The following is a 21,484-nucleotide window of genomic DNA, read 5'->3' on the forward strand; positions in this document are numbered from 1 at the left end:
GAAGTGATTTTTTTTTTTTAAAGAGGAAGTAACTTAGAAACTCCCTGCTTGAAGCTAGGAAATTAAAATCCATAGAATCAGCATGGAGGCTTAAGAATGTGAAAGAGTCAAAGAAGATTTGCATTCCCAAGCCTAAAAATGGGAAGCACAAGCAAGAAAATAAATGGGGTCGCTAAACAGGAAGATACAAGAGGAAATGTAGGTCAAAAAAAAGGAAAGTAAACTTTAAAAGGCTACAAAACACAAAATTAAAATTAAAAATTGCTACTAAATATTCTGAAGAAAAATGCCAAACAAATAAAACAGCCAAAAGAAGCCTAAGTTTAGCAACTAAGCAAATACAGGCTGTAGGAGAGTCAATGGATTCGAAAACAACCTGGCTATGAAAGGTATAAAAGGCAGACTGAAGATATTTCCAGAAGTGGCAGCTCATTTGTGTGTGGATCTTAATTTGGCTATACTGAAGTAGATGATATTTCTGGACAAAATTTAATATGTGTTGTAGGGCCACGGGAAGAAAAGCACAGCCACTGGTGTGAACCCTAGAAGATGGCAGGTAAAATACTTGTTCTGGGGACTCATCTTTACTAAAACTCTTAACAGCAGCAACACACCAAAGATCGTTTTGAGGCCATGTCCGAGACAAGAGTGCTTCAGTTCAAATTGGGCTGCAGAGAGTTGAAGTAAAGTTCCTGAAAGAAATCCCAAACGCTCATGCATCTCAATTCTTCCAGTTTTCAAAAGCAGAGGCACCAGGAGTTGCACAAAAGACACTAAGGATACATCCAGGTGGTGGTGATGATAATGATGTATTAAGTGGTGTTTTTCCCGCTGCAGCATGAGGACACAATGCTACAGCACAGATCTGGAAGGACCTTCTGGTTGGAGAGACCATATTTCAGATGATATGTAGACCTGAGGTTCTGACCAGCTGTAGTCACTTGAGGCCAAATTTAAGGCATACTGACCTATTCACAAGAGGATAAGATCAGCTTTTATATGACAGTCAAATAATACCTGTATTTACCTGAAATAGTAAATAGCTCTGCAAATCAGTTTCATTTTAGAGTAAACCCTTTACCTGTGTTTGGAATTTCTGTAAGGAATTGCGCTTTCTGATAGTTTCTGAGTCAAAACTGAAGGATTTTGTGTAATCATTGCAAGATGACCAGAGCATGGTAAGAAGACAGTGTCTCCCTAGCATCCTCTTCCCATCCAGGTTCAGCAAAGAGGCTGCAGCCTGTTCTTGTGCAACACTTCGTAAGTTTTTGTCACTTTCCAAATGGATTTTTGTAACTTCCTTGTTTTAAATTGGGCATACGGGAAATCCACATGGAAGTTAGCAAAGTATGTCCTTTCTGTAAGCACAACACCTGCTGTAGGCCTCTGCACAGCTGTCCCACTAGCATCCCTTTAGATTCTGAGGTTCAATTCAAAGTCTTCATTACCTATGAATCCTTCACAGATGAAGGTCTATATACTCCAGTGGTCAGTGCAGTCCCTGTGTTTTAACCTCCAGCTGGGGTTGACTAAGATTGTGTTGACCTTAAACGTTTTCATTCTGGTCACAGAATTTGACTCTAAAGTGTTTTCCCACCTCACTCCAAAAAAGTTGCAATGTATTACGTTTCAAGTCGTAAGGTAAAAATGTAGTTCACTAGGCTCTCTGGGAAAGACACTGACTGCAAGTGAAAAAGAATGAAGTCCTTCTTCTTAGTTTTGTCAGTTGAAGACTATTGCAGCAATGCAATACTTCACATACATACTTCACGCATATACTTCACGTATCACACTTTGAGTAACAAAGTGCTCCTATGTTTAAAGCATAGTTACACTGCGGAACTTAAAACGGATGTGTTGCATTCATGTCACAAAGGTAACCTGCTATTAAAAGTAACAGAAAATGCTGGTCAGTAGAAATATGTTTTTAGACAAATTCTGAAATATAGAACTTGCGTTTTGGAGAAAAACCAATTAGGTGTATGCAGTCTGAACAGGAATTCCCCTCTTCATTTGAGTAAGTACAAAAGTAATGAATGATTAGGCCCTTAGATGGCAATCATTTTCTGAACCTCATCTTTCTCTATATAATACATAGTAGTAAGTTTTCACATAGCTATTTATGCACTTATTTGTGCTTAAGTAGGGATGCAAGCACTTACTGGAGGAGTCCTCACTGGAGGACTCAACAGAACTGTAACTTTCTGAAGATTTTTTTAAAACTTTACACATCTGTGCATATATTATATTTACATAGCTTCCTTATAATGTTGTCCCCATATCAATGCATTTTTTGCGTCTCATTTCTTTCAGCTGAACTAAAGTTGATGTTTTGGTTATTTGTTTCAGAGAATGAGTTCTACTCTTTAAAAAAACCAAAAACTTGTAGGTTTTAGAAGTGGAGAGAATTAAAGAATTTGCAAAAACATAAATAGCAAAATGTTACAGTTCAGTCTTAGGAAAGATAGTGGCAAAACCGTAATAGAAGAAATGTGACTTTATGGAGGATCTGACTAAGAATTTATGATATGGACCAATGAACTCATTTTTTGTCATTTATCTCTGTAAATGTGTGAGATTTCTTGGAAGATATAGTCAAATGAGGGGCTGAGATGAATCAGTGAGTATAATTTATTTAGACTTTAAAAAGGCTTTTGATGATAAAGTCTTTAGCAAGAGGCTATTAAGGAAAGTTAGTAACCATATGGTGAAAGATAAAGTCCTGCCATGGATTAAAAAGTGGTTAAGAGATAAGATAAAAAGACTGGAAATAAATAGATAATTCTCTCTGGAAAGAGGTTAATAGCAAGGTGCCCCTTCATTACTGTGACTAACAATCAATATCTCGGTTCACCTGCTTTTGCAGATCATTAATAGTAAGGTACATAGTTTGCAGATTAAAATATTCAGACTAATCAGAGTATTGAAGAAAATATCACCAGGGCTGGAATTAAAAGGCATTTGGACAACTCAAGCGTGCATGAAATTTGCCAAAGGTACTAAATGCAAAGCAAAGCCTGTTGGAAGGAAGGGTTAAGATTACTTTTAGATGCTAATATATTCCCAGTGACATGCAATGTCTATGGACGGCTTATTGAAGGCAACTGTTAATGTGCACTGTAAAGAAGAGAAGACAGACGGATACACTGGTCCCATTGTGTGGTGCTCCCAAGAACAAAGCAGTTTATGGCAGCAAATAACTTCAAACTGGCAGAGCCCATTAAGGTCTGTGGGGAATCATTCTGCTTGGACAGGGAGATGGACAAGCTGAGCAGAGATCATCAAGAATTTTTTGACTGTTGGAATTTTTTTTTTATCAGAAAACGCAGTGAATTATCCAACAGGAGAGAATGCGAGACTCTTTCCAAGGATAGCCAAAGGTGGATAGCATCCAAAACTGGGACCTGTCCACCATCAGAAAGTAGGATCCATATTCAGGTTTCTGCTCTGTTTGCTTCAGAGCAGGTGTATGAGTTTGGCTGCTCTTTAACTCAGGCGCCTAAGCGCTCTGATTATTACTGACCTTCTGGTTTTAGTGTTCAAATAAATATATGCATCTTTTGTATTGGAATACTTGAAACTATAAACATTTTTGCAAAGATGAGAAAAACACTAATTGTGTAGCTCTTGTCTTTTAGTATATCATCTGACTTTACAGACTGGACAAAGAGAAGAAAATTTCCCTCTAGCCAGCAATATAGTATTGTACAGCTTGATGCATTAAACCAGTTTTCATTTTCCCTAAAAATTCAGCACAGTGAGAGGTCACTGCTACAATAGTTATCTCCTCAGTAATACAGTAGTTACCTGCACTTGTTATCTAGTTGTTGCCAGTTTCAGCCTGGCAGCTTCTGCATTTTTAGTGCTCATGAACTAACACGGTTGTATCAGTTGTATTTGAGTAAGCAAAGGCAGGGGACATGCATATGCGTAAGACTACAATTGTTTCTTGGTCCCTCATGCAAAACCTGGCTAAACTGGGTTTGTGCAGAAGACCTTAAAGGTTTGGGAGGAAAGAAAGAATCCTATGTTCAGGTTGTTAACTGGAAAGAAGTGCATTAATAGTTTACAATTGCTATCTAGATTAATAAATTGTAATACTAACCACCAAGTATGAACATACTAGAAGAGAGTTCAAACTGTAGACTTAAATCCAAATACAGTATATACCCTAAAAGATCATATATGATGATACAGAGGGACACACCTAGTGTCAGCATCAGAGGCTGAAGTGTTCCACAAAGGGGAAAAGTAGCTGTCCTATTTGTCTGCTCTTCATGCGAACATCTCTAATTTTCTGTGCCCCATCTTTTGTAACTGGACAGCGCTCACTGAGCTGACCAAAAAGGCTAGCCGATTTCTTCAAGTATAGTCACTGAATCTGACTTGAAAAGGCATTAAAGTAGTGAGCTCATTCAGGAAAAGACAGGTGGGAAATAGCACGTGTTCATCGTTCAACCAAGTTTTGCCAAAGCTTGTCTTCAAAAAAAATGACAGATTCTGCATATTATTGTAAACAGAATCGATTTCCTTCCTCCTATCTTAATGTTAGCCTAGAAATTTATTTGGAAAACACATGCTGGAAATTTTGGTGAAAAGAATTTATAATAGTGTTCTGCAGCATTCATTTCTGGGCAATGCCAAGAAAGCACAGTAGGAATGAAAATACAGAAACTTAGTAACAAAACACTTCAAACCAAAATGCTTATCTTACCAGAATTTGAAATGTATTTGTGAGTTCTTGTCTACCCAGAAGCAGTGTGCCTACACTTAACACAAACTGCTGTATACAGTTTCCTGTTGCAGTGCTGGGTAGTTTAGCTGGTCTGTGTATAGAGACTGACCTGATTTTAGCTTATGGTGCAAGAGTACAGGCAAACTCTTTTACACAGGACAAAAAATACAGTTGTTGGCCAATTCACAGGCTATTACTACAGAAACAGTTCTGTACCTCTTCACCGCCACAGTGCTGTAACTTCACCCCTTTACAGCACCTCTTTATAAAAAGCTCTCAAAACCACAATTCTTCAACTTTTCCTTATGCTAAAGTTCTTCAACTCTTTCTCAGACTTAAATCAGTTGGCAAGCAAGAAACAAAACTTAAAACATCCAGCTGGATTAGTGTCCCCAACATGTTGCAAACTAAAAACATTTGTTCAATCAGTTACATGATGTAGTCACAGAGCTAGGACAGGACAGAACCCTAGGGTTCTCATTTTATACCAAGCTCTCTTTTAAAGTCAATGTGACTTACTAAAACTACCATCAAAATATCTTGTAAAGGAGATGTGATTACACCGTAACAAAGGAAGGATAGCCACATCCTGCAGAAACACCTTTAGCCCCTCAAACGGAGATAGCAGGAGAAAAATTCTGCAAAGGGCTCGGTCCATTGCGCTGATTCCACATCTACTGTCAGATAACTGGGAGATGCTCAAGTGTCAGGAGGGAGAATGGAGTTTCGTAAGAGCACGAAAGAGGGAGACATCAATACATTACCAAGCTAAGAACCCTCTGATTCCCTCAGAAGCTATCAGGTTCTCAAAGCCATCAGCTCAGGGGTGCGTTTCCTGTACAAAACATGCTAATGACATGTCCTTACTGCACATCAGGTTACAGCTTGTCTTACATATCTGATATTTCTGAGGCAGCCCGTTCTGGGAGAGTTTCTGGCATAAAGCTGACATTGGTACAAGTATGACTTGTTGCCAGAGAGAGGGCTGGATCCCCTTCCTACCTACGTGCTCCCTACATATGAGCCCAGCACTGCCAACACGCTCCTGACAAGTCTGAGGAGGGCTTGCTGTGCCACAGGGCTGTAGAATAATCCAAATCCATGCAATACTGGAAGATCCCCTGTTCTGCAGATGCAATCCCTCCCCAAATGTTAATGTTAAGAAGCAGAAAATTAAAGAGTCATCACAATGAAAAAAAGAGAGAATCTTGCATGCAGCAGTTTTAGCACTTGCCAGCCCCACAGAAAAACTTAACCCTGTGTGCTTGAACGCTCATCTTCATGTCTGGTTCACGTCTTATTCACCAATTCTTATTATGCACATCTAAAATACTTTTTACAGAGACCATGTCAAAGTATTAAAAAGCTCGGAAAAATATTTCTAAGGGCCGTTTTTCTGAAGAAGCACAGGCTGACTCCTGGTATTGAAGTCACAATAGATACTGCTGCACATCTTATACAAAAACATGGCATCATGTAGTTTTCATCACTAATTAAATATATCTTTTCTGACCAATGAAAAACTACATTGCCTCTGTGTGCTACATCAGGTGTACAGATCAGAAAGACTTAACACAGTTTTCTGCTCACTTCAGTAAATCTAACAGAGGAATATTTCACAAGTTTCAATAATTCTGCTAAATAATCAAATACATGAAAATTACATGGGTAGTATTTCTGTTATCTATGTTCTTGGAAATAGTAATACCAAGGATAATCTAGTGTTTTGAAGATTAATGAATAATATTTTTTTTTCCAGTACACAGTACAAATCTTTTAACAAATCTCGATTAGGGATTCCTGGAATTTTAACATGTTCTATCCTAACAAAACTGTCTATTTCCCAGTTTTAGAATTCCAGAAATGGAATTTAATTGGCAAAACATATTTTAAAATTACTTTGCTTAGTTTAAGTGTTTACTGATACCTCTATTTTTCATAAAGAATCAACTCCCAAACGGTTAAGATTTTACATTCAGAGACAGCTGTAATAGAGAGTTCAAGAATTCTGTGTCCTGGTTGTGTATTTAAAATTCTCAGCTAACAAGCAGAAGAGAGGCTGCTAGGAATGCTCACAGATGTCTGATTTTACAAGGTTTGGGGTTGTTGGGGTTTTTTTTGGCTAAAGTGCTTTAGTCTAATGTTATTTATTGTTTATGGAAGTTGTTTGTCATTTAAGACACAAAGTGACCACTCCCCAAAAGAAAGAATCAAGTTACAATCCATTATTTCATTTTTGATTGTTTTTCTTTGTAATAGGTGGGAAAGTGGATCCTGGATAAAAGTCCTGCTCAAGACAAGACTCCAAGCTGAAGACTCCAATTATCTATAAATCACTTGTATTTCCTGCAGAGAAAGAGAAAAAAGAGGGAAGAGCGAGACAGACAGAAAAACGGAGACAGAGGATATGCCAAGTGAAATACTCGATATCTGTCCTAAACCAAATTTCTCTCAAAAGTAACCAGGAGTCACCTGATATCTCAAAACCAAGCTTAGAAGAAACATGTTGCTGTTGGTTTTGGCTTGATATTGAAATGCAATAGCTTTCTTTTATTTGTTCCGTTAGTATAAAATGTGTAACATCTTACATGTTACATTACATATTCTGAGCTGTTAAAGGTACAACATATTCTGAATTATTAAAGGTTACTGTCCAGCTTATGTTCTCGCAGATAGGAAGACCTGATTGCTGATGACCATTTTATTTTTTAAAGATTTTTAGAACCAATCCTCTAGTTTTAGAACAGAGAAACGCCAGTACACTTACTATGCAAACTGACTGTGATACTGCTCTCAAGTATTATCCACCAAACACTCCGGCAGCATATTTTACACTGAAACCAGCAATAAACAAAATTCACGCCCAATATTATTTGCACAGTATGATTGCACCCAAAGGGTAACATCACACAACATCAAATAACTACATTCCTTATTTATTGAAACTATTTTCAAAGGAATTACATGCAAGAAACCATACACATCTTTTAATTTGCATATTGCAGTTTGCATTAAAATGTAATGAAATCTAAAATAGTTGACTTTCCCCTGAAACATTCCCCTAGAACGTGGAATTGCTGTAACAAATTAGAGAACAAATTAGTTTTGGCACCCGCTTAAAAAAGAGAAAAGATGAAAAGCTTTTAAAGTGATGATATGGAGGAAAAAATTACACTACATCAGCCAAAATAAGTCTCCTGTCAGCTTTAAAGCTCCTGAAGTTGTATTTCCAGTAGATAAAAACATTATCACCTTTTTCCAGTGCTGATGTGCTTATTTTCCTATTAAGTTACTTGGTAATTAGAAACAAAGTCTGACACATTGTAATCTGTTTATACAATACATTTGAAACTTCTCCAACAGAAATGAAAACATTCTTTAATGACACTAAAGATGCAAAGATTCAAAATATAAAAATGAACTTAAAAATTCAAATTGCATTTCTAAATGACTGATTTTAAAGCCCATTTTAATCAACAAAAACAATTTAGTCCCATAACACACCGTAGAAAACCAGTAGATTTTTCTACGTTGACCCAATGGGTTTGTTCTTAACCCTCTCTTTATGAAAATTAGTCTTAAAGGTTAGTAGGATAAAATATGCCCTCTTGCAATATTGTTCAAGGGTGTATTCAAGCATCACGGAAGTTAGCAGAGAGACCTGTTCAAGTAGTGTAACAACTGGTAGTATTAAGAGTCCTCTAGGAATTATAAGAGAGTCCCTTGGGCACACAGGCTAGTTCAAGAAAGAAAACATTTTTATTTTCTGATTGAGATATACAGATATGTATAGTAACTTCCTCTGAAGTACATCAAAAGCAACTGAAACATATTGAAGAACTACTGATTTTGCACTGAAAATAAACTCCAACAGCTCTATAGAAAAGACTATGTTTAAAGAGAAGTAAAGTGGCAAAGCCAGTCTCAAGAGATCTAATTTGCTTTTCTAATATCCTGTGGTTTTTCAGATGATTACAGGGTAAAATCTATTTCCTTTATTACAGACTCAAGGCAGTCTGTTAGTAGTTTTTTATCTCTACACTCAAGTTGGTTAGGGCAGAATGAAACTGATTTTAAGCAAAATCCCTCCTTTGGAAGGAAAGCCATGAATTTCCCTGCCAGAACAAACGAACACAACTTACCTTGGTGTATTTGATTTCAAGGTTGAGAGTGGGAGAAGGCAGCAGATGCAGAGATGCCATCAGAGCTGCAGGATCTGCCTTCACCTCCCCTGGCATCTCAATTTTACTGGAAGTCATAGTCTTGGGGGGCGTTTTATAGTACCACCGAGCCCCCCGCTCTGACCTGATGTTGTGTTGTGTTTTGGGTTGGCTCCCCCCCCTCAAAGACTAGCGCTGAAGATGTTGCTCTCGTCCTCTGTATATAGGCAGGTGTCAAGCCGGGTCTCTTCTTATTGGACATGGGGGCAGCGGCAGGGGGGCAGGTCCATCCTACCTAGGGCGATAGCGGCACAGCCCCGCTCGCTCGCGCGGCGCAGCCGCGGCGCCCCGCAGGCCTCCGCGAGCCGTCCCCCGGCCCCCGCGGCGCGTCCCGTCCCGGGCACCGGGGATTCCCCGCGGGAGGACGGAGCTCCCGCGCGCGGGTCGCTGCCTCCCGCCGGAGGTGCGGGACTGGGGAACCCGGTCAGGGCCGGCGAGGGAGCGGGGGGGTCACTAGAACTGTCGTGTTCCCCCTCGGCTCCCCCGTGCCGGGCGGGGGCCGGCGGGGAGGCGCCGCGTCCGGGAGAGGCCAGCTTCAGCCCCGCACCGCCCTCCTCGGGGCATCCCGCGGGGACTCCTGGCAGCCCCGGCCCGCCGCCGCCTGGGGAGCCCCGGCCGCGGCGGGGGGGCAGCCCAGAGGCTGGGTCGCGCTCGGGAAGATCTAGCGGGGCTCGGGGACCCGAGGAACGGCGACCCGCCAGCAGCATTGCCTCACAGCGCGGCCCCGGCTCCCTCTCGGGCGCGGAGCTGCTGCACAGCCGGCGGGGCGGGGGCGTCCCGACGCGGCAGGGCGGGCGGCCCCTCACGGGTCCCAGGCCTAGGCACCATGAGGACACAGGGCGACGCCTCCGGGGCAGCGTGTCCGTCCCCGCTCCCCGGCCGTCTACTGCCGCCCGCTACTCTCCCTGCGCTGCCCGCTCTCCTGACCGGGCGCTCCGCGCAGCACCTGGCGGCTGCGCTGCTGCCCTCCCCCGCTCCCGCCGCCGGACGCGCGCTCCCCCGCAGCCGCCGAGCGCTCTGCGGCCGGCCCGTCCCCGCCAGCTTTGCGCGCAGCGTGCCCGCTGCTCCCCGGACCGCCTCGCGTTTATTTTTGCGGCGACTGACATCAAAGTGGCCGCGCGTCCCCGGCGACAGTGACGGATGCGCGGAAAACACCCCCCGCCCCGGCCCTACCTGCCGCCCGGCGGCGCCATCCTCGTCCGCCTGCTGCCCCCTGCCGGCCGCGCGCCCGCCGCCGCCCGCCGCCACGGCAGGGGGCCCCCGCCGCCCGCGCCTCGCGCCCTCGTCCCCGTCCCGCCGCGCTCCCCGCGCCTCGCGCCCCAGCCCCGCCGACGTGCCGAGGGCGGCTGCCGCGCGCCTCACCTCGCGCCGGCGTCCCACAGCGCCGCTCCCGCGACGCGGCTGCTGCGGCCCCGCGCGGGGCTCCGGGCTGGGCGACGCGGTTCCTGCTCGCCGCGGCGGCGTTCCCGAGCTCCGGCCCCGGCTGCAGGGTGCGCTCTCCTTGTCCTGCTTTCCCGCAGGCCTGGGAGCACCTTTCCCCTTGGTCCGTGAGGGCCATTCCCACCAAGTGGGGTTCTTGCTTGCCCAGGGTTTCTCCTTCTCCCTTCATGGAAAAGCGCTGCACACCTCTCCTCACTTCACCTTGTGAGGTCTCACACTTACTCCCCTCTCCCTTTGGCTAAGGGCTGTTCAGTTCTGCCTTTCCTCCTTCCCGTACAACAGTCTCCCATCTTCCAGTGTTGGGGGCACTGCCCCCCCAGCATGAAGAAGCTTCATGTAGAAGCCCAGAGGCTTGGGACTCGTGCAGGAAGGGCACCCAGGTGCACCTCTGTATGCGAATTCCTCTCAGGGAAGAAAGCAACCAGGAGGAGGAGATGGTTGCTATCAGGGCAAGTCATGCAGCCCAGCTGTGGCTTTCTCTTTTTTTTTTTTTAAAGTTCTTTGCAAAAGGAAGAGGCCTAAAGGGCAGAATAATTTGTTCAAGCAACAACCACCTGTTCCCAGCTATTATTTTTGGGAGGGGCCCTCTTATTGGGAGGCCACATCATGCAAGAGGTTGGGCAACCATACAGTGGGTTACTGGGAAGTTAGCAGCCAAGTAGAGCCAGGTGCCACCACTCGCTATCTCAGACTCGTCACACATGCAGCAAGCAGTGCATGTGCAGAGGACATCTGTCCTACCTTGCTGGATGAAATAGTAGATGGCTTCACTCGCACCCTGACTTGGCTGATGGACATCAGAAATTTATGGTCAGAGCCCTATGCTCTTGCTCGTCAAAACTTCTAGGCAGAAAACATATGAAGCCCAGATAATTTTTGCTACTTTAGGCAGAATCAATGAAGTTCCGCTTACTGATGCAAACACTCCCAACCTTTTGAAACCAATCAGATGTCATGTTTTGAAGTGACCACATTGCAGACAGATAAACAGAGAAAGCACACCAAAGCCTACAGCTGTCTAAAGTTGGCAAAACCAAGCAGCAAGAAATATACCATGTGACCTCCTTATTGACCTAGTCAAGAATAAACAACAAGATCTGTCCACGTTCTGATTTTGTTACATTATCCATTTGTTGATTCCATAGATATTCCTTGTTCTGTGTCTTCCAGGTTCATGGACAATTGAAAAGACTGCCTCAGCGATCTCTTAGTGTTTGTACAGGAGCACAGGACAAAGACGGCTTCTGCACAGACAGGCAGCACAAAATACAAAGTGCCATTTAAGTAATTTCTGGGTTAACGTGCACATTTCTGTAAATTTCCAGCTCAATAATGAAGGAAGGAGACTGCAGATTCTGCTTTCTCTCATTTTTCATCTCCCCCCGCCCGACAGAGGAAATGGATCCATAATACTGTGCTATAATGTGACATGCAGAGCTGTCAAACTGTGACATTTGGGATGAGTGAGACTTTTAAACGTCAGAAATTCGATTTTTAATGTCACACTGGTGACACAGACCTAACACTTCATCACAAGGATGACACCTTCTAAAAGCTGTTTTAAAATAAATCGGAGTGGGGATGTGCTCCTTCAAAAAGTGACTGCATTTAAACAAGTTTCAGGAATGAGGAGACTGTAAAATAGTTTCATCATTAAATCAAGTCAGTAAAGTTCAGGAGGTTTTGGTGAGAAGGAATTCCAGTGCTTGTGGACATGCAGTTCAAACCCATGTAATCTGGAGCTGCTTAAGCAATGTCCATCAACTATTTGTCGCATTAACCACATTCCTCTTACGTCTAAAAGCAGTTCAGTTTGCAAAAGCACTTGGAGTCAACCACCTACGCCTCATTAGCGTTCCGCAAGTGGAGAACGGCACTGCACTTACCACGCTGCAGGTTCCTGGTCTACAGCCAGCTTCAGAGGGCTCCCCAGAAGAACATTGTGGATGTGTGCTGTTGCGCTTCCCGACAGCAAGTCCTCTTCTACCACCTGGGAAGACAATGATGTAGGCCTTTAGCACCAAGACCACAAGTGTGTTCTCATCAAGTACAACAGTAGCTTTGCCGAACAGAATTAGGAGCAAGGTCTGCAACATTACGTTGGACACACTGATGAATCCAGCTTGGTGAGCTGCTTCAGTGATTCAGCACTACATTGGCTACTATATGATAGCATATAGAGTCATGGCTTCAAATAATGCAAGTGAATATTTAATATTTAATGCAATTTCTTTGTGGAAGGGATTATTACTCTTATTGCCTTGGACATTAGGACAATGACTCAGTAATAACAGTGAATACAGAAGTAAACTAATTAATTAGTGGAAGAAAAAAAAGTGAGTCCAACAATTGCCAAGAAGAGGAAGAACAGAAACAGTCCCAGGTTCAGCCTGAGTCCTGTGGTCCCTAAACACCTATGCATGGCAGAGAAACTACTTGTTCTTATTGAAGTCCTGTAGTTTCTGGGGTTTTTTCTTGTGACTTGGCAATACTAAGTCAACTGGCAATTAAGTCAGACTGGCTTATTTTCTCTCACATGAATGGGTTTTAATTAAACTCCTACTTAGACAGCAAATCAGGAAACAAATATGTTCTGTTTCAGATTGTAATGGCAAAGATATTACTGTCTTCACACTTTGTGAAGAAATGACTGTCAAAAAAAAATGAAGAACAACCAAGTGACTCTCTTTCTTGCGTCAGTGTTAGAATTTAGGCTAGTACATAGCCAAGATCAAAATTACTCCTGAAGAGTTTTATTTTTATATTTAGATCAATCTGAATTTATAATTTGAAGAAATACCTTTGTTTCATTTACAAGTCTCAATTTCTCCACCCACCCGCAGCAACTGGTATTATTTATAGATAAAGACATAGTCATTGCTCATACAAACACCATCTGATGGAAACAGGACCTTTGGTAGCTAGAGAGGGTGCTAAAGGCAGAGCTGTGATGTCGAAGACAATACCAGTGTAATTAAGGCACTCCTGGGGTGCTCAGTCAGAGTACTGGTATTTTTCTGCTCTATACTATTGTGCCCCCATTGCCTAAAGGAGATCATAAAACTACAGGACTGGGTGAAACTATTTGTATCTCACACGTGTCTTTTGGGCAGAATAGCTGTACCAAAGCACGTACTGATACACCACTGAAATGGACAGTAGCTACAGCAACTCCAACAGCACAGAGCTCTTTGTTCGTACTACTTCAAATCTGTGAACATTTCTAATGCTGCTCAGTGAGCTCCAGACTCTAAGCGCTTTGTCACACACATGAACTGAATCACATCATTCTGTCAGACACTTCCACTGATTTGTTTGAAGATCAACTTAAAAACCTGTCCCAAAATGGTTCCAATCTGATCTAGGAGTTCTTCTTTATACACAGATTTCTCTCAGCTGTCCCACTACCATTTAGCAAAGATATCCCTGGTTCCTCACACAAATTCAGTATTGCTTGAGAGAGCCCACTCCTCTGTACTCTTTGCCTCCTGCTGCAGTAAATGTCTCTTACTATTTCATATGTGCTTTAGAAATCACTTTTGGAATTAAAATAGGGACTGAAAAGAAACTTCCGCTAAATTATTTTTCAGCTCAGATTTCCACTTAAGAAATCTGAACGTAATTTTCTGATACATACAGTAAAAGCTTCAGCCTCAGGTGTCCTATTTTAATTGCCTGCTATTTTCATTACTGACCATGATGGCAGCAAATGCTCTTCAGGAGATACTTGTATTTTAATTTATCTGCAAACATAAATCACACATTATAGCACTTTTTTCCTCTAAGTTAATTGAATCAATTCTCTAAATGTCTCTAAGCCTGATCATTTGAAAGAGGCTAACTGTTTGAAACCTCTTAAGAATTACAGCCCTTGAATTGTGTGCAGGATGTTATCAGTCCTTGCTCCAGACAAAGATAATTTATACATATAAGGTAAAAATATTGTTATACATGTAAGCAATATTATCTGTAAAGCAACACCCACAATACTGTGATGATCCTATAAAATATTATTTCTGAAATTTTTCAAATATCCCAGTGAATTAATTGTCTTAATATTATAAATCTTACTAATATTTTTTTTAGAATGAGTCTGGGTATATTTTAAGTTCAAAAGAACGAAAATGAAATCTCTTTTTATTTTCCTCATTTCTACATTACCTTTAATGTAAAAAATAAAATAAATGCTGATATCAAGAACAGCAATTTTTATTACAGAAAATCCAGGAATGGCTAATGAAGAAAACCTGATTTAACATAATTTTTACTAAATATGAGTCAAATGGATCAGTTTTCTTAACTGTTTTATATCCAGTAGAACTGTAAATTGCTGCTATGGTAAATTCAGTCCTAAATTTAAACTCAAATTTAGGGATTTAAGCAAGCCACAAATAATTCAGTGACAGTGATAAAGCAGAATATGCTTGGAAAGACTACCATATGATTGGGTCAGTTTCAAAAAATAATGTTATAGCTTAAGTCACCACTGAAATGTAACATGTCCCTCACTAGACTGTTGTGCAGAAGGCTGGTTTTGCCAGTTACGGAGTGAGCCTGAGGTGCCATTCCTTTAGTCTGAAGATTTCCTGAGACCATTCAGCTCACAGCTGTTCCTTGGCTGGTCACCACCCTGTGCACAGCCATGGGCTCAGTCTCTGCAAATGGCACCCGTCTTCTACTGCAGACTATACATGGCAGTGCCTTGGGAGACTGCTGTAAAGAACGCGTGCCATTAACTGTGAAGTTACGGGCAATGTGCTCTTGGCTGTAGGGATTCTATTCTGAATTTAAATACATAGAAACCCTTTGTATGTTGAATTTCTCTTCAATTTACCTGTTTGAATTTATTATTTGTAAAACACATCAAGCCTCATATGGATTGACCTTCTGCTAATGTATATCACCTGATGAATGGATGCAATTAACTAATTCATATTGGAATATTGCACTTTCCAGATCACATTTATCATCACTAAATGTGTGATCTAGTTTGCAAGTTTAAATTTTTTATTATTACCCTTTAAACTAAAGAAATAAGTCTTATATTTAATTACTTGAACTTACATATTCAATTAATAGCTTCATTACCTTAATGAATACAGATACTGCACAGAAGTAACAAAAGATTGCTGCCTGGGTCTGCTCCTAAGTACACCCTATAAAGGGTCCGCTACAAACCTCAGAATATTTGTTTTTTTACTAAAAAATCTTGACTGGGGAGTTCCAAAGGAACTGGGCCTGGCAAACCAATATTTTTATATAGGGGTCTGAGGCAGATTTATCATCTATATTGTTAATATCTAATATGTAAAAAGAATCCCAGAAGCAAAGCTTATGTTTCTGGAAAGACAGGATTTAAATATTCAAACGTGAATCATTCTGAATGAAAGGGAATTAAAAGAACAAAAAACAGGCAGACTGGCACCTCACCTACTAAAGGACAAGGGATGAGTATTTGAAGCATGGAGGCAAAACAAACAAATGCTCTTGTTGGAGGAGAGAGGAGACAAAGCACCAGAAACAGCAGCTCTTACAGAAAATACTTCTCCAACAGAAAGTCAAAACGTGCCTGCATGGCATCCTTGGGGGGGCACGTCAAGTGGGAGACAGCTGAAGGCAGGTGGGTTGGCGAGTCAGATGTCACAACACTGTCACTTTCCTGATTGTAATTGGGTTCCAGAACCATGAGTCTGCTGTCCTATTTCGCTACATCTATGTGTTTGCCAAACACGCTACTTGGCCTTTGTGTGTCAGTGAAGTACAATCTGTCATTATCTTTGGCTTTCATGTTAAACTTGCTTTATTAATCAGGTAGGCTTAGGTCTCTTGCTCTTCCCAACCCTACAGGAAGCTGTAATAAGTCTCAGGGTGTCTATTGCTATAGGGAATCTGTGCCCTGTAGAAAGATAAAAGGTTTTGACAATGTATCCCATTTGGGTTAAGAAAACATAGGGCTTAGATCACTGCAAAGCCCATTGGATATACTTTGAGGTTTTCTTTGTGCTGCATGGATATATTTACCAAGTTATCTTTTGTTTTTAATAGCAAAGCTTAATTTAAAATTTTGGTCTCTATTTTGAGGGCTTTTTATAAAGAATTTGGAAAAGAGTTATTTTGAACATGTTGTCAATAATCTTCCCTTACCTTTACTTCTCACATACATTAACTGTTCGAGAAAAGGCAATATGTAGGAAAAAAAGAGCAGGGAATTGGCTACAACAAAGTGTTTGTGTGTACTAAATTGATCTATTCCTTAAAAGCAAAATTTTTCTTGTACTGAAACACTCTTTCTGGATGCATTCAAAAATTCAGACCTGCCCATACTGTAACTTACCAGATAAGCTTATACTGGAACTGTATCCAGCACATTCAGAAGCCTAACGCAGGAGACAACACTGGTGCACGTAACCATCTGTACGGCATTTCCGTAACACACTCACATTTTGCCAGCACTAACAGTCCTGTCGGGGAGCCCTTCAGTGTGGAATGTGATCTGTGCCCAACTATGCCAGCATGGCTATTGCAGAGATTGAACTGGCTTGGAAACTCTCAGGGCCTGTGTTATACACAGACATGTCTGTACAACAAATTTTAAAATTTACTATCATCAGTTTTATAACTATATATAATATATATGTCGTAACATCAGTTATGCACTGAGGCCTGATGATGTGCCCAGCCAATCAAGAAAAAATAAAAGTTTTGGGTCCTGCTTTAGAGAAAGTCCAATTTAATTCTCCCTGAAATCAGTCAGCCACAGTGGACTTCAAGAAGCTTTGAATTGGGCCTTAAACGTTGCTGACAATGAGCTCGAAACACACATATGTGGTGTGGTTTCAATCCCATATTCATGATCTGGACTGAAATGTTTTATCTGGACATTAAGATAACAGAAACAGAAGAAAGAACAAAGACATTCCCAAGGGGTCACCTTGTGTGCCCTGCCCCTCCTCCAAGGTGAGCTCAGCTAGACCTGAGCTGTACGTTGCAGATGTTTGCCCCTGTGAGCACTTTTTCACCAGAGACTACAGCAGAGACAGAGGGATGATCAGAAAACACAGGAACTAAAGAAACAGGAGTTTTATGTACTCAAAAAGCTTAGAATGCTGAATTGCAGTGTGTTCAGATCTTCCTCACCTGATTTTTTTTGAGTTCCCCAGCAGCAGAATCAATCTATAAAATACAGAATGTCCTGTAAGAAGCATGCAGCAGTTTCTGTATGAAAACATAAATAAAAACTAGGCAAAGGCATTTGACCATGAATTATAGTAGATACACACATTCAGACTTTGTCTAAATCAACTAAAATCAGCAGATTTAGACTTAAAAATTATTTGGCCCATATTATTAGAATACAAAAAAATATATGGTGTATTTATAGCCTTGGTCTCTCCAGCTGTGTTGGTTTAGGTTTTATTACATCAGCAATAACAATTTATGTGATATTCTGAATAATGTGCTATTAAAAATTGAGTACTGTATATACTGTTACCTATGGGATTTAAACTGTGGGAGCTATGTGTATTATTCTCCACTTCGCTATTTCTAGGAGAGTGAAGATGACTATAAAAATGGTTAGGTTATATACACTGTGCGAATTCCTGCTCTGCTTGAATCCAGGTGAAGAGAAGAAATAGTTCAGTCCAGACTGCCTTGGGCTAAGAGTCCCAAGGGTCTTAGTCTAGCAATCTAAGGTTACACTGATCACACGTTCAAGCATGAACAATAATATCAACATGCTTTTTGATGTCTTTAAAGAATGCTAATAGATTTGTGAGGCATAACCTCCCCTAACGGAATCCATTTGATGCTTCTGCAAAGTATCAGCTTCATCTGTGTGTCTATTGATTTTATTTTTTACAACAGTTCATCTAATTTTCCTGGCAGAGAAGTCACAATGAGAATTTTGTAGTTCCCATTATCACCCTTGGAGGACTCTTTTGAAAGACCAGTGGATCAGTGGAACATTTCCTATGTTCTATTTTGCTGGCATTAGGATCAGGTTCAGAAAAAAACAACACCTCTAGCACTTCAGTAGCTGAACATTTGAATCCCTTGGCGGAAATACTGCACAGCTCCGGCAATTAGTTACTGTTTAACTTACCAATTTCTCTTGAAGTCTTTCCTATTAACAATTCATTTTAGGACAGTTGCTCACACTCAGTCCACCTAATGTTCGGTTCATTAGCAAGGCAAATAGTTCTTTTAGCAGCTTTTTAGTTGTGGAGTTAGCTACCTTGAATGCTGCTTCAACACTTTCATCCTCTACAGCTTTACTTACTGTCTTGCAGAACTCCTCTGGTGATGGAATTTGAAAACGTTTATGTTATTACTTCCACATTCTTGGCAAAATCGTAAAAATCTTTTTTGGTCAGCTCTGTTGTGGTTCTACATTTGATATGACAGAGTTTATGCTTTTTCTATGCTCCTTGCTTATATGTGACTTCCATTTTTGAAGGATGTCTGTATTTTCTTCCCTCAGATGCCACAGCTGTCAATACTTGTGGATGACACTGCCAGTATCTTTACCATTAGGACTCTGGGAGCAGGGCCCAGGTGAGAGAGATCAGTAGAAAACAGTAATAACAGCTATTGTCTTTCTGTTGTTCAGCCAGGTGGTCCATTGCATGTGACTAAAAGACAGTAACACAGACCATGGATCACCCAGGTTAGTAACTAAGGTGAAAGCTTTCATGGTGTTTATCTTTACATTTTACTCGTCTTCCTTGTAATGCTACATACATATTTGTTAGATTTGGGAAATGTCTTTAGAACCTGTTTCTGAATACAACAAAAGAAGAAACTTAATTCAAATTTTCTGTGTTACCCTATTTTCTATTTGAAAATTATTCCAAAGCGTAGCAGTGACTTTAAATTGCCAATTGTCAAAAGCCAGAAGGACTCACCAAGGGAACAATCATCCCCTATGTACTCTCTTCTTCTATACTTAGAGTATCTGCTTGAATCTGGTTATGGAGCTGAGGACCACCTTTGGTCTAACTTAGCATCACAGTTCTTATGAATGGAGTTAAATCATGTGATTTCTATGAAGTGTTGAAGAAAATCTGAAAAAAACAAATGTAAAATATACGTATTTGTGTCAGTTTTTCATGCTGTAAAGAGAGAAAATTACTGTAAGGCAACACGATCTGGACAAACGAGTAGGGGTTTCTGTCTCTGACATGTTATTGCCTTATTGTTAGTTGAAAAATAGTGTTGATGCCTTAGTTTTGAGACTAAACACAGAGGTATCTGCATACTGCTTTTTGAGGGAGACCTGCATCCGCACAAGAGAAAGAACTGCTATGGACAAACAACTAAAAATTGCTTTCATAAACGTATTTATTTATTTCTAATTTTCCTGGACAAAAGGAAGTGGTTTATCTTATCCCTGCTGTAATGAATGGGCTCCCTAGTATCCTCCCTCAGTTCTAATGTATACATAATTCTGAAAGACTTCTTTCACAGACATAATAAACATATACTTTATCATGCTGTGATAATTAAGGTCCTGAATAATGTCTTTGTTTTGCAGCGGTGTAGGGTAAAGGTTTTCAAACTGCTGTACACAGCCTATTTTCAGGGTCTTCCCAGAGGCAGCTCTCAGCTGCCTGTGCAAGTGTAGACCTGCACTATGGGACCTATAGCACTCCTACAACAGAGCATGCCTGCTGCTGCACAGGTGCTCACCCCGGCTCATGCAACACCAGTATGGATGCGGTCATCTTATAATTCATCAGCCTTGTGGCTTTCCCCAGGCCAGCATTTTCTGAATGGGCCAAAGGCAGAGTGGTATTTGAATGCATAGGTAGAGAAAGGTGAGTAAAAGGACATAGAAAAACAGTTAAGGATTAAAATTGGGTGGTGGGAGTGAACTGAGTCGTTAAGGGATGAAACTGGAAGTGGTAAGGTGACCACAGCTGCAGTCCTAGCTTGAGGCAAGGAAAGGCACGGGTGGGATAACAGGAGTGGCTCATTTGCCCAATCCTGTAAAGCTCTGTCCTATTCACAGCAGACACCAGTATTGACAGACCTAAACATATTTAACACCAAGGTGAAAAAGGTTTATGACACATACAAATCAAGGCACTGAGCATCTACAACACATGCCAAAATAATCTACCAGAACTGGACTAAGGTTTTGGTGTCAAGTCAAAAGACAGAAAATGCTTGTAAATCAACCAGACGGTGTGTTAATCAAGTCAGTATCGCATCTGATAAAACCATTCAAGATGCTTAAGAGATTGAGTGTAATATTTTTTTTCTAGTAGGCCCAATTCTTCGAAATATTCAGCAACTTCATGTCTTAAGACCATGGAAAATCATATTATAATACTTCATATTGTAGCACCCATGCACTTTTAAGCTAAACATATTGGAGACATATAGTCACTCAGTGCCTCACTTGCCTATGCTGCATTATAGGGAGCCACTGGACCAAAGCAGATTTCATTAAACGTTCCTAATTTATTCTGCCTCATTGCTCTTTTGTAAACAGGGAGGGTCACTAGAGAGCAAGGCATTTAGTCCAAAAAGAGTACTGTGAGTGAACATACAAATTCTACATACTACCAAGGTAAGATTCCTCATTAGCTACTGCAGTCCCTCAGAAGTGGCAAGATAAGAGCTTTTGTTCACAGGGTAGAGCACAGCATTCTCATAAGCATTCACTCTCTTTTACAGCCTCCCCTTGAAAAGTTTTTGGACAGCCAATAGTAGCATGGTTTAAGTCCCAATCTAGGTCAGAGAGAAATTTTCAACTATATTTTGGTTCCCTACTTTGTGGTTTCTCTTTTTGCATTTCTGTTTGATCAGGGTAATAGGAACAAAATTTTATTCACTATTACCAGGAAAAAAAAAAGTAACATAGCAGGAATGGTAATGATTAATCCATTCTGCAAGAAAAAAGAAGAGTTCTGATTGTGAACTTACTGGTATTATCTAACCAGTATAAATAGACACGTACTCAGAGAAGGCACAGGATGAATTGTTAGGGCATGTTGAGTTGGTTCTGTCAATGCCTGCAGTCAGATGATTTCACTGGCTGTGCAAGATGAAATCTCATATTTCAATGTATAAGTAAAAGTGT

At 41.1% G+C, this 21,484-nt stretch overlaps 1 protein-coding gene across 2 annotated transcripts in view; it reads right to left on the reverse strand.

Moving 5' to 3' along the window:
- ALDH1A2 (aldehyde dehydrogenase 1 family member A2) overlaps positions 1-8,994 on the reverse strand; it is a 54,973-nt gene extending 45,979 nt beyond the window's left edge. For both annotated transcript variants that reach the window (XM_009979378.2, XM_009979377.2), the window contains exon 1: positions 8,878-8,994. In XM_009979378.2, coding sequence (XP_009977680.1) covers positions 8,878-8,994 — 117 coding nt within the window. The remainder of the gene's footprint in view (positions 1-8,877) is intronic.
- Positions 8,995-21,484: the final 12,490 nt, after the last annotated feature.

This window comes from Tauraco erythrolophus, chromosome 14 (genome assembly GCF_009769465.1).
Source record: "Tauraco erythrolophus isolate bTauEry1 chromosome 14, bTauEry1.pri, whole genome shotgun sequence".
Taxonomy (NCBI): domain Eukaryota; kingdom Metazoa; phylum Chordata; class Aves; order Musophagiformes; family Musophagidae; genus Tauraco; species Tauraco erythrolophus.